This window comes from Botrytis porri, assembly GCF_014898465.1.
Source record: "Botrytis porri strain MUCL 3234 chromosome Unknown BPOR_004, whole genome shotgun sequence".
NCBI classification, from domain to species: Eukaryota; Fungi; Ascomycota; class Leotiomycetes; order Helotiales; family Sclerotiniaceae; genus Botrytis; species Botrytis porri.
The window spans coordinates 612,770-625,464 of record NW_024066078.1 but is presented as its reverse complement, the minus strand read 5'-3'; the positions used below and the strand labels follow the sequence as shown (position 1 = coordinate 625,464).

At 42.5% G+C, this 12,695-nt stretch overlaps 5 protein-coding genes across 5 annotated transcripts; 3 read left to right on the top strand and 2 right to left on the bottom strand.

The window, feature by feature from the left end:
* Nucleotides 1-299: 299 nt before the first annotated feature.
* EAF01_003168 (uncharacterized protein) lies at nt 300-1,263 on the top strand (the record flags this gene model as incomplete). Its single annotated transcript, XM_038911422.1, has 3 exons — nt 300-440; nt 493-1,111; nt 1,172-1,263. 3 exons carry the CDS (start codon nt 300-302, stop codon nt 1,261-1,263), a joined length of 852 nt encoding a protein of 283 aa, XP_038772657.1.
* Nucleotides 1,264-1,570: 307 nt separating this feature from the next.
* Nucleotides 1,571-2,357, bottom strand: EAF01_003167 (uncharacterized protein; the record flags this gene model as incomplete). The annotated part of the gene is made up of 4 exons (XM_038911421.1): nt 1,571-1,857; nt 1,944-2,149; nt 2,216-2,232; nt 2,298-2,357. The coding sequence occupies 4 exons, from the start codon at nt 2,355-2,357 to the stop codon at nt 1,571-1,573; spliced, it is 570 nt and encodes a 189-aa protein (XP_038772656.1).
* Nucleotides 2,358-2,549: 192 nt separating this feature from the next.
* EAF01_003166 (uncharacterized protein) lies at nt 2,550-3,930 on the top strand. The gene is made up of 3 exons (XM_038911420.1): nt 2,550-2,909; nt 2,964-3,042; nt 3,096-3,930. Exons 1-3 carry the CDS (start codon nt 2,641-2,643, stop codon nt 3,759-3,761), a joined length of 1,014 nt encoding a protein of 337 aa, XP_038772655.1. The 5' UTR covers nt 2,550-2,640; the 3' UTR covers nt 3,762-3,930.
* A 335-nt stretch (nt 3,931-4,265) lies between these two features.
* Nucleotides 4,266-8,290, top strand: EAF01_003165 (uncharacterized protein; the record flags this gene model as incomplete). The annotated part of the gene is made up of 3 exons (XM_038911419.1): nt 4,266-4,462; nt 4,589-7,544; nt 7,607-8,290. 3 exons carry the CDS (start codon nt 4,266-4,268, stop codon nt 8,288-8,290), a joined length of 3,837 nt encoding a protein of 1,278 aa, XP_038772654.1.
* Nucleotides 8,291-9,006: 716 nt separating this feature from the next.
* EAF01_003164 (uncharacterized protein) lies at nt 9,007-11,036 on the bottom strand. Its single transcript, XM_038911418.1, has 2 exons — nt 10,177-11,036; nt 9,007-10,089 (listed from the first exon to the last, which is right to left on the bottom strand). The coding sequence occupies exons 1-2, from the start codon at nt 10,521-10,523 to the stop codon at nt 9,399-9,401; spliced, it is 1,038 nt and encodes a 345-aa protein (XP_038772653.1). The 5' UTR covers nt 10,524-11,036; the 3' UTR covers nt 9,007-9,398.
* Nucleotides 11,037-12,695: the final 1,659 nt, after the last annotated feature.

Sequence of the window (12,695 nt, the reverse complement as noted above, 5' to 3'; positions counted from 1 at the left end):
GGTATGATCAATTGCCCATTGCCGGCCTCGATCTGAGCACTTTGGACGATTATGCCTCTTCTCGTGATCACAACTTTTTGAATTTCGGTGATTAAGTATATATTGACGTCTTTCGAGAAATTGCAAAGGACCAATTATCATGTCAACATTTTATGATCCATCTTCTGGTGACAGCTTTAAGGTTAATCATGTGACGTGAAATTTTAGTCTTGCGCTCGTCACGGGATTCTCTTCCTCGTCACTGAGAGGTTTTCCTCTGTCCACTTGAAGTCAAGAGAGCAAGGGCTCCATCTAAAACTATGGAACCTTCAATGGTAACTTCAGAAGTCATCTCTGATACGAAAGTATCATCTCAAATAAATCTTCCTCCCGATGCAAAATCTATGACTCAAGATGAAATAGATACACATATATCTTTCATGCGTGAAGCTCTTGCTATGGTATTCTATCTACTTATCTATTCTTTGAGCGTCAATATTGACATATCTTTAGGCAAATCTCGCTTTGAACACCAATGAGACCCCCGTAGGTTGTGTAATCGTTGATCCGATCCTCAAGAAGGTCGTAGCTAGGGGAATGAATGCCACCAACAGGAGTTATAATGGGACAAGACATGCAGAATTTATTGCTATTGATGAGTTGCTGTCTTCGAGTTTCAATGTTGAACGTGGCGACGCGGATGGGCGTAGGAGCGCGAAAAGAAAGAGGGAGGAGAATGGAAATGAGGACATCGACGAAAAAGGTGATGGGAGCGAAAATCCAAAGCGGGGGTATAGGCCGGAAGATATGAGAAATTTGGATCTATACGTCACGATAGAACCTTGTATAATGTGTGCATCACTATTACAACAAATTGGAATACGAAAAGTATGGTATGGGGCCGTTAATGATAAATTTGGAGGGAATGGTGGAGTTTTGAATATTCATGTTGAGAACGGAAAATTCGATAGTAATGACGCCGCCGAAGATGAAGCAAAAGAGTGGAAGAATCAGACACTCGATGAAGAAAGAATCGAGAAACATGAGGGCGATTATGAAGTTAGTGGTGGGTGGTTGCGAGAAGAAGCTATTGTTATTTTGAGGAGATTTTATGTCCAAGAGAATGGAAGGGGTAAGTATTCTGATTCTATTTCCATTGTCTCGAAGGCCTCACGAAGCTAATTTGCTGCAGCGCCCGAACACAGAAACAAGAAAGAGAGAATATTGAAATTGGAGGTGGAACCAATAATAGATCCGAGAGCAAAGGGTGATGAAACGGATTAAAATTGAAATATTCTTGTCTACTGAATAGCTTCCAAAAGATTGAAGATAGGCGGCGTATGGTTTGGATGCAATAGATGGTCGAGATATACCCCAGGTAGCATATTAGGGAAAGACATGATGCATATTACGCGAGAATCGAATATGTAAACATCATGTAACACATTCACAATTTCACAATTTAGGCTCGCGACCGAAAAGTTAAGCACATCATTCTAGTTCCCTTATTTACAGTCGTCCTTTTCGAGTTGTTCGATTTCACCCCCAAAAGATATTTTCCCTAAGCGCCGCTTCATCACAATTCGCACTTCTAGTTTGACAGTTTCTTTCCCGAACTCTCAGCCTCCAACTCTCTCTCGGCTTGTTGGTAATACTTGGCTGTATCAACTCCATGCTGGTTGTGGTTTACCATGTTAAACCAAGGCATAACATGCATCCAAACTCCTGCATATCTTGAATTCCTCGATGCGACTCCCTGAATATATGGTGTAGTTGAGCTTTCCCCATATAAAGATTCTCCCTTCTTAACTTTGTTCACCATTTCTCTCATATCCATTTCTTGCTCACGCTTGTTTTCCGTGAAACCGTAGAATCGTACTGTAGTTATAAATTAGCACATCTGAACAAGTTCAGGTGAAGGCGGGGCAATGAAACGGGGGCAGCAGGTTGATCTGAATACATACGTATAGAGCGTTGGTAAAACATGAAGAAACCAGCTCCGACACCAATAACTCCAGATAATCGCATGATTGGAGCAAATCCTCCTTTGCCAACGAGTGAGGGTGAGATACGTTCCCACAACAGCATCAAACCCGGTCCTGCGGTAGCCGTCGCTGCTCCGACCGCATAGTCCGATGGCCTTGCATAGCCAAGTACTCTTTTGATATGTCTGTATGATACGTATCAGTATTTTGCCCCTCCTCGCGATATCACTGGCGGGGTTTATGGAACGTACGGGTCACTGTCGATGAGCTTGGGAGCAGTCAGCTGGTGTGTTTCTTTCGCAAAAGTTCGGCAGCAAAGTGACGACAACTTACAGGATACTCGGTGTTGATTTTCTTTGAAGGTACAAATGGCCTTTGTTCGGTATTCGACATTTTGAAGTATGCCAATTGCTTACAATGGTGATTCAGCGCACTGGTGAGGTCAATTCTTGATGGAGGTTCGATATCGAAACGCTAAATTGTGCATGAGCCAGGTCAAGATATTTCTGCCTGACTTAAATTGATTTTTGCCTTACGTTCCGTCGCGTCTTCCTTATCGTAAACGCGTCTGACACAACGAATTTTGAATTTCCATGTGAATTCGGGTTATATCTTAATTTTAAGGAAACGAAAGCTTACTAAATTCTGATCATTGATCTACTTATAAACTTATAAAATGGACTCTCCACCACCAAGGCCTCTTCCCACCGAAACACCCAATGCCGGTGGAAATGAATTTGATGATCTAGATGACCTTTTCGATTACGATGCTGGAGATGCAAATGATCCTTTCAACGACAATTACGTGGTTCCTAGAAGTAAAGAAAAAGAAACAACCAAGACCTCAGATGGGAATATCAAAAGTGGTGCAGGACTTGGTATCGATGAGGAAATCCAGGTTACCAAGAAGCCTAGAGTTCCCCGAGTGAAACTTGATGAGCACAAGTATGTTCAATTTGTCTGATAGATGGATTTGGAGACACTAATATGGATTTCAAGGCTTTTATCTTCTGCAGGAATACAAAAACTACGGAAAAAAGCGGCAGATCATTTGAAGTTTAAGGGTAAAGGCCATGAGGTATGTATAGCAACAATTTTGTGAATGTCAGCTTTATACTTACAGAATCATAGTATTCAGATGCAGCTCGTCTCCTCGCATTTTACCAACTTTGGCTTGATGATCTATTTCCAAAAGCCAAATTTGCTGACGCATTAGCTATGGTCGAAAAGCTAGGTCACAAGAAAATGATACAATCTGCGAGAATGGACTGGATTAATGAGGGAAAAGCCAAGTCATCGGTCCACGAAGACTCCCTATTTGATGAACTAGAACTTCCTCCGCGCGATGATAGTGAACGAGAGAAAATAGTCTCGAGGATAGCACCGATATTCGAAAATGCAGCGAGCGAAAGACCTAAAACACCGGTTCCAAATCAAGATCCGGACTTCGATGATATGTATGATGCTACTCCGAAGAATGCGCGACAAAACCCAGCTTTACAGTCTACTTCGGTTTCTGGTGGTGGTAATGATAGTATATTCGGTCCCCCGAAAGTTATCACAGCTGGAGATGATGGGCCGCCAGACGATGATCTAGAGGCATTACTTGCAGAAGCAGAACAGGAAGGGGGCGATGACGAAATGTTAGACGATGATCTTGAAGCATTGCTTGCCGCAGATAACGACAATGTACCTCCTGGTCGACCTTCAAAACAAGATACAGGAAAGTCTACACGAGTGGAAGATGACGATATGGATGCTATGGAAGCTATGATGGATATGGATGGGGGATGGTAAACAGGTTGCGGCTGGCGTTAGGATGTACAATGGCAGTATTATGAGGCGTTGGGGTGAACTATTTTGTATTAAAAAATTTAATGCGGGATCGTACTCCAATGAGATGATTCTTAACGTGGTCCAAGTAGCCTACTAAATCACACGATTTGTATGATGTTAATTAATTACAGTGATTGACAATGGTGGGTCTGATGTGGTGAGCAATTGGCTATGTCATTGAGCCGATTAGGTTGGATTGGATAGAATGACAAACATAGCAAAGATTGTAAAACACATCTTCCTTGAATTGAAACAGGAATTGTTCACAATGCTTTAGATTCCCAAAGTAAATTGGTAACACTTTCTATCATTCAGCCTTTTTCGCTGGAGAAGGGCAGAGTCCAAAGCCCAAGAACCCCACCCCCACCATAATTTTGTAAAGCACGTACCTGGGAAGCTGCAGCTTCAAGAGCTACCTACTTTTCGCAGCACTTCCAAGATTTGTGGAAGATCTGTCAGTTAACCATGGCAGAAGGTCTAGTCGCAGCTTTAGATCATCTTGATCTCGAAACGCAGGATGACTGGATTGACAGCATAATCGATGAGCAGCGTCCACCAAAACGCGTTAAGCAAAATCGCGACGAGCTTAAGCAGGAGCTTGAACAGAAGTACCTAACGCCATCAACCACATTTTCTACAGAATGGTTGAATAAGCTTCAACAGTAAGTTTTATTCTTCCTTCATTGTCTTCATACCGGGGCCCTGGTACATTTGTATGTTTGATAAGATGCGCGAGATGAACATTAGAGGTAGCTTCTTGGGCAATACTAACATCTATTCTTATTCAGGCGCTGGGACTCACCAGCAAATTATACAGACCTTTTTCAACTCGCTCCAACTCAAACACGTACAATCACACGGTTCACAAGAGAAGGTCTAGAAGGGCGGGTTACAGGTTATAAGGAAGTTACAGTACCAGCAAACAGCGCAACTGCGAAGAACTCTACTTCTTTTATGAGAAAACCAGCAAATAAGGCAGATTTTGTCAGAGGTGCAGCAGGCTTCTTTCCATTCGCCCCCGGCGGATTAGATGCTGTAGTGGCTGCGGCTGCTTTGGATGAACAGGTCGGTAAAATCGATAATACAGTACCTGAAAAAAAGAGTCTGGAAAGAATCATAAATTTTGGTGGCGAGGATGGATTATTAAGCGTACCGCCAGGATTTACTAGGGGGCTCAAGTTTGAGAAGAAGGGAGGAGTTGATGAGAAAGAGGCTGAAGACGTGAAGAATGTCCTAGAGGAAGAACCAGCCGAGGAAGTGTCTGCAAATGGAGCAGATGGTGCCATGAAGAATGAAGCTTCTTCGGAAAGCTCAGACGAAGAAGATGATGATATTGATTCAATGTTGCCAGTCGAGTATCCGGCACTGGAGCCCCACGGTGCACTAGCAGCCTCAAGCGCGAAGAGAAGCGGAAAAGAATGGGCACATATGGTCGATGTCAGGAGAGACATTCCAAATTTCAGAGAATTGGTTCCTGACATGGCAAGAGATTGGCCATTCGAGCTAGATACATTTCAAAAGGAAGCAGTTTATCATTTGGAGAGCGGAGATTCAGTCTTTGTTGCTGCTCATACTTCGGCAGGTAAAACAGTAGTAGCAGAATATGCTATTGCTCTTGCCGCCAAGCATATGACGAAGGCAATTTATACATCTCCGATCAAAGCATTGAGTAATCAGAAATTCCGAGATTTCCGACAAGTTTTCGACGAAGTTGGTATTCTTACGGGAGATGTGCAGATCAACCCTGAGGCGAGTTGTCTTATCATGACCACAGAGATTTTAAGAAGTATGCTTTACAGGGGTGCTGATTTAATCAGAGATGTGGAATTCGTTATTTTTGATGAAGTGCACTACGTTAATGATTTAGAGAGAGGAGTGGTCTGGGAAGAAGTTATCATTATGTTACCAGAACATGTAACATTAATTTTGCTGTCCGCAACTGTTCCAAACACCTACGAATTTGCATCTTGGGTTGGAAGAACCAAAAAGAAAGATATTTATGTTATCTCAACTCCAAAGAGACCAGTGCCACTAGAACATTACCTTTGGGCAGATAAAGGCATTCACAAGATTTTGGATGCAGAAAAGAAGTTCATCGAGAAGGGTTGGAAGTCTGCAAATGATGTACTATCTGGAAGAGACAAGGTAAAGGCTCTACCTCCACCAGACTCCTCAAATGCTCGTGCAGGAGGAAACCAAAGAGGTAGAGGTCAAGGTCAGAATGGTCGTGGTGGTACACAACGTGGAGGTGGCGCACAACGTGGAGGGGCACAACAGAGAGGTGGTCGTGGTGGAAGTGGAACACCTCGTGCTAGTCATAATCCAGGACATATGGGACGTGGTGGTAGAACTGGAGGCCGAACATCAGCTGCTCAAGACAAGACGTTATGGGTACACCTAGTTCAATTTCTCAAAAAAGAAAACTTACTCCCAGCATGTATATTCGTCTTTTCCAAAAAGAGATGCGAGGAGAATGCAGATGCATTGAGTAATCAGGACTTCTGTACAGCGACTGAAAAGAGTGCGATACATATGACAATTGAGAAATCTATTGCTCGACTCAAGCCAGAAGACCGTCAATTACCACAAATTATTCGGTTACGAGATTTACTTGGACGAGGTATTGCTGTTCACCATGGTGGTCTTCTACCTATTGTGAAGGAAATTGTTGAGATGCTATTCGCACAAGCTTTGGTTAAAGTTCTTTTCGCCACAGAAACATTTGCCATGGGATTGAATCTGCCAACCCGAACCGTTGTCTTTTCTGGATATCGTAAGCATGATGGACAATCCTTCCGTGATTTATTGCCTGGAGAGTATACTCAAATGGCTGGTAGAGCAGGTCGTCGTGGATTAGATACTGTGGGTTCGGTAATAATCGTTGCGCCGGGAGGTGGTGAAGCTCCACCTGTTACTGAACTTCGACAAATGATACTCGGAGAACCATCAAAACTTCGCTCTCAATTCAGATTGACCTACAACATGATACTCAATCTCTTGCGAGTTGAGGCTTTGAAAATTGAGGAGATGATCAAAAGAAGTTTCAGTGAACATGCTACCCAACAACTTTTACCAGAGCATGAAAAGGCTGTCAAATTGTCCGAAGCAGACCTGGCTAAGATCACCAGAGAACCTTGCGATATTTGTGAACAAGATCTAGATACGTGTCATGAAGCAACTGAGACTTACAAGCAACTTACTCGCGATGTTCATATTGGATCACTAGCAACTGCTGTTGGTCGTCGAATGTTTGTGAAAGGTCGATTGGTAGTTTACAACAAGGATGGTGTTCGCACACCCGGCATCCTTGTTCGTGACGGCGCTACAGATGTAAATGGCCTATCTGTCCATATTCTTGAAATCAGAACAAGACGAGATCAATGGGATACAACTGATTTATTGCCATTCGTACCCAAGTTTCGAGGAATATTTACCAAACTTCCAAATCTCAAGAAGCACATTTCTACTAAGACTTGCTATGTTCCTGTTAACGATTTGGAGTGCGTCACGAACACGATTGTGAAGGGAGTAGTTCCTGATATTTATAAGGGCGGTGAACTTTATGAGAGCGCTAAACAAATTATTTTTAATCTGTGTTCCACGTGGGAAAGTGATGTATGGGATGAATTGGACTGGTCTAAGATAAAGGTTCTCCAGTTGAGGGAAAACCTTGTAAAGCGTGCGGAACAAGCTACCATCGCCCAAGAAGCTAATTGCTTGAAATGTCCTTCATTTTTGAAACATGTAGGTGCCCTTTCTAACCTTTGGCTGTATCATACAACATGTACTAATAAACTGACCCTTAGTTCGCAATGTGTCATGATCAATGGTTAATCCAAGCCAATATCATTCAACTTCGCCAACTTATGTCTGACAACAATCTTCAGCTGTTACCTGACTACGAACAACGAATCCAAGTCCTCAAGGATCTAGACTTTATCGATGACGCCTCTCGCGTTCAACTCAAGGGGAAGGTCGCTTGCGAGATACACTCCGCAGATGAATTAATACTCACAGAACTAATTCTTGACAACGTACTATCAGCGTATACGCCAGAAGAAATCGTCTCTCTTCTTAGCGCCTTCATTTTCCAGGAAAAAACAACCGTAGTTCCAACTCTGTCCAGTTCCTTAGAATCCGGCAAAATCAAGATCCTCGAACTCTCGAAGAAGATTACAGATATGCAAATATTACATCAAGTCATTCAACCAACATCTGAATCTAATGATTTTGAAGCTCATCCTGAGCGTTTTGGACTCATGGAAGTCGTATATGAATGGGCACGCGGAATGAGTTTTAAGAATATTACAATGCTGACAGATGTACTCGAAGGTACTATCGTGAGAGTCATCACGAGACTAGATGAGACCTGTAGGGAGGTTAGAAACGCGGCTAGAATCATTGGTGATCCTGAGTTGTTTCAAAAAATGCAAACCTGTCAAGAGATCATCAAGAGGGATATCACTGCTGTGGCTAGTTTGTACATGTAAATGGGTGGTTTTATGATTATTAATGGGTTCACGGATTGAGAAGGAAAATACCAGAGCATTTCCTGTACATTACTATACCTATGGAGTTATGAAGAAAACGAGGAAATGAAGAAATACAATTTGATCATTCCAGATACATGCATGATCTGCGATTAATTTCTAGACCTAGGTGATCTAGAGTGGGATGGGGAAATTTTCGGGGTGATCCCTACGCATTGGAGAAGTTGTGTTGCATGTCCATATTCAATATTCTGTCAAGGGCTTGGGAAGGGTCCGATTGATGTAATGGGGAATTTTTAATTCAATTTTTCTATGGTATCTATGTTTGTTGTATTTCATCGGATGTGTATCATTATCGTCACTGCATACTGGTGTGGTAGTTTAGCACCGGTAGTATGGTCTCTCGAACATAGGCATTACAGTACGATGTGATTGACGCCCAATGGCTTCTTGTCCTAGGGCTCAAACCAGACACTGATGTGATAGCATTCGTCACTTTTGCGTGTCGGGCATGCGGTTGGTGATAAGATGTGAACTCTCTTGGAAGTAACATATGATCTGTTATCAGATAGCAGATAAATGTTGTTATTATATCTCCTCTCTGTTCTGGCGGTATTTCAAATCACGATATATGTTACCATCAGTAACATTCATCTCATGTATGACAGCGTCCAAGTTTAAGTTTGATGTTTTGTATATTAAATTGGGAAATTCTTAGTCCAAAGCACCAAGTACATCTCATCGAAGATTTCGTTAATGAATTCATACATTCATTTCACCCTCATATTCATATCCATAAAATGATAAGGATATGAGAATTACCATGTATCCGAACGAACGGACATCATGATATAACAATTCCAGCGCTTGCCGGTGCTTTCTTTCCCTTATAACCTTTCCATTTTCTAATGCATTCCCGTACCAGGCCTTTCCAATTCCAATTCTGATCCCCAAACTCCATGCTTGCGTTTGCAAAGAAATTGAATTCCGTATGATCCCCTATAATTCATGCATACCATGCTGATATTTCATCCAGTATTCATCGCTTTTCCAGTCCCATTCCCCCCTCCTAAAACCCGGCGCGTAGTCATAAATATTCTCTCGATTATCATTCGTTCCCTAATAATCCCCAATTCTCCATCGCTTTCCCTTCCATAACTAAATCATTAATTCCCTCGATTTTTCCTCCCACCCCCTCTAAATCTAACACCTCGACTCGCTTCATCCACGTTTCTGGCCATATTAAATACACCCCGTGGATATCCCTCATGTGAGCTTGCCACTCTTCATCAAATAGCGTTTCGCGGTTATAGCACGGCACTTGTTCACCACTAGCTTGCGATAACGATTTGCAGTAATCGAGGATGGCGAAACCTTCCGAGGGGGTAATGACGGTCCATTCGAATTTTGTACGGAGAGCGTGAGAGCGGAGAGTGGAGAAGGGATCGGTGAGGGCGTGTGTTGAACCTTGGGCTAGGGAACGATAGTTGGAGAGGGCGGAGGTACTGCTTGGACTCGGGAGGGTAGAGTAGGATAGCCCGCTGGTACTGGATGGGGATCGATGAGAGGAGTATGAATCGTAGCTCGAGGTGGAGGTTGTTAAGGGTCGTTGAGCTATACTTGTATAGGGTGAAGATGAGGGAGTAAGAGATGCTGAGGAGTAAGATGAATAGGAAGGCGTATGTGATGAGTATGTGAGTTGGGGATGTTCATCCTCCAGAGGTGTGATATTGCCACGTGATGAGTAATGTGACGTGGATCCCAATCTTTCATGTGAAGATTTGTGAGTTGGTACTTCTCTATACGATTGGTTAGTAAATGGCGTACAATTTCCATGTGAATGAATCATCCCGGGGTGGAAAATCCCCAAAAATAGAAAATCTTACAATCTTCCTCTTCCACTAGCGGCCTCCGCTATCGTCAAATTAAGTCCTTCATTTTTGATATGAACAGAAACATGTTTCCTCAATTTTGCAGCTGTATCCGTTTCTTTCATACAAAATCCACAAACACTTTCACATTTCGCTATCCTCAATACACCCGTCGTATTCCAGGGGGGGTGTGTATGACCTCTACTACATGTAGTTGGTGGAAGGGAGCTTTCCCTATCCATTCTTCTGGGTAACGAGCTCTCTCGTTCTGTTCTTCTCGACTGATGACTAACTGAAGACTTTATATCGTGTCCTTGACTATGACTATGGCGAAAGATTCGAGCGTGGATCGTGGTCACCATTTAGACGCTTTGATAGGAAGATGTGAATATAATTCGGACTTTGAATCGTAAATTTGTTGTGGACTTCTTTTCCCCAAAATGCTAGTAGGCCGATGTGTTCAAGGTATTGATCTGACGATGATGATGATGATGAATATGAGGATGAAGAAAAAGCAAATAAAATTCCGAGAATGCTTTGATGAGAAATGACAAATTGTCCGAGATCGATATATTATGGGAATTCGATGCTTGAATATTGCTTGAACAATGTAGATTCCAAGCGAGCGATGAATGAGGTTGAAGTTAATTTGCTTAATGTGGTTGAACTCCCGACACTCGTTTCATGTAAAAGATGCCAGCGTAGATTTGAATGAAACACCGACAGGAAAAGCATCCATTCTTATAAAAATGTGAAGCCTTCAAACTCAAAGTAATTAATGAAGATAGAAAGGAAGTAATAAGCTTAAGAAGATCTTCAAGGGAGTTTGATCGATCAGTGGGGATAAGTAGATTATTATTACATTGCAGCTGGTATTGTTATTGTTCTTCTTCTTCTTCTTCTTCTTCTTCTTCTTCTTATTTATTTTATTTTCTCCAGTGAGATAAATACTTCAATCAAAAGGGTACAATCTCACTTCCATGGCCATGGGACGCCAGGGACGGGTATGGTAAATTTGCTTAGCTTAGTAGGTATTAGGTTGTGGTTGTGGTTACGGTTTGTGCACACGCGATGCGGCGATAGTACTAGGCAGTCTCGAAATCGAAATCAACATTACTCTATTGGGAAATAATCGCGAAGTTTGAATTGGGTGTGAACCGGTTTCAGAAGTTGCGATTGGTTGAAAGGGACTCGAGATGGGGTAACAAATGTAAGACTACAGTAGTGAGCATTTTTTGGTGCGAGCGAAGCGAGGAAGCTTGGATGGAAGGGCAAGCAGACCGAGCCTCACACGTGGGATGGCATGGCGGCACCAAGGGATTTCAAGCGATGCGTACCTAGGTATAGTTGGTACCAGTCAGTGCCCTGTGAGTGAAATTGAAGCGGATATGCGTGGCTAGATGGATGAAAAGTGCCAGAGACTAAGATCGAGATGCGAGACGGAAATGTTAAAATAGTGGAGTGGATGGATGAATGGATGCCATGCTTGCGAGTCTAATCGGCATTAGTTTTGGGTGTGGGGACCTATACTGTTGGAATTTGGAAAGTTTGCGAGAAAAAGGAAGAACATTAGGAGATTGGTAGGCTAAAGGTATTGGTGGCTCACGGTTCATCTGATTGTCTGGTTAATGTATATCTGACATTTTGACATCTAGGTAACTCGCAGAGTACTTTTATATTGTAACAATTAGAAGCATCAATACTATAGAGATCATTGACAATCAAGTAAGCAGTGTCGTCACAGCACGAGACCTCTTACCTTATGTATATGATATTCATTCATTCGTATTTAACATCGGATGCGTCTGAAAAAAAAAAAGCTCTTTCTGCGGTGCCTAATAACGCTCTACGGAGTAGCGACAAACTCCTCCCGTGGAAACAAGCGGGGGAAATCTTCCTCTGTCCGGGGAGAGATATTCAGTCAATATAAAGTTCACATCAGGTAAGATGTGACGAAGCAAATCAAACGAGACAAGGGGGCAACGAGGGATAACGAGCATGATAATGGAAATCATCACGGGATAAGTTCAAATACATTAGACTAAGTTCAATAATCTTAGATATCCAGCAGGGTGACCATGTGAGATGACAGATGATCGCCGGGAAGGAAGATGAGATGAGAACGCTGCCACGAATTCACGATTCACTCAAAAGAGTAGAAAGTTACGAAACTAATGTCTATGATCAATCAATAGTTCGTCAACCAAGGTTGATCCATGGGAAGATTCGAAAGAGTCAAGAGTACAAACGACTAATCAGCAATTCGCGTACTGAGAAGTTATATCGACCTTTGAAACATTGTCGAAGGGAGATACCGAACATACCTAGATCAAAACAAAAGCTTTCGCCGATTAATCCTTTTCTAGAATAGCGGTTAGAAGGGCCACACCCGGGGGCCCAAAGTAATATGGATAAAACCCTAGCCTCCGAATATTAGGCGTACCATGATTATCTTAACCGTGGCACCGGATCACTGAAAGTCTATTATATCTCCTTTGAATTCCCACTGTGATTTCTACCCAAGAACCCGAAAC

Excerpts from the sequence above, each read along its gene's own strand:
- EAF01_003166 (XM_038911420.1), top strand. The coding sequence starts at position 2,641 with ATGGACTCTCCACCACCAAGGCCTCTTCCCACCGAAACACCCAATGCC. Across the intron at positions 2,910-2,963 it reads GTGAAACTTGATGAGCACAA|GCTTTTATCTTCTGCAGGAA; the intron begins GTATGTTCAATT and ends ATGGATTTCAAG. Across the intron at positions 3,043-3,095 it reads TTAAGGGTAAAGGCCATGAG|TATTCAGATGCAGCTCGTCT; the intron begins GTATGTATAGCA and ends ACAGAATCATAG.
- EAF01_003164 (XM_038911418.1), bottom strand. The coding sequence starts at position 10,523 with ATGGTGACCACGATCCACGCTCGAATCTTTCGCCATAGTCATAGTCAA. Across the intron at positions 10,090-10,176 it reads GCTAGTGGAAGAGGAAGATT|AGAAGTACCAACTCACAAAT; the intron begins GTAAGATTTTCT and ends CCAATCGTATAG.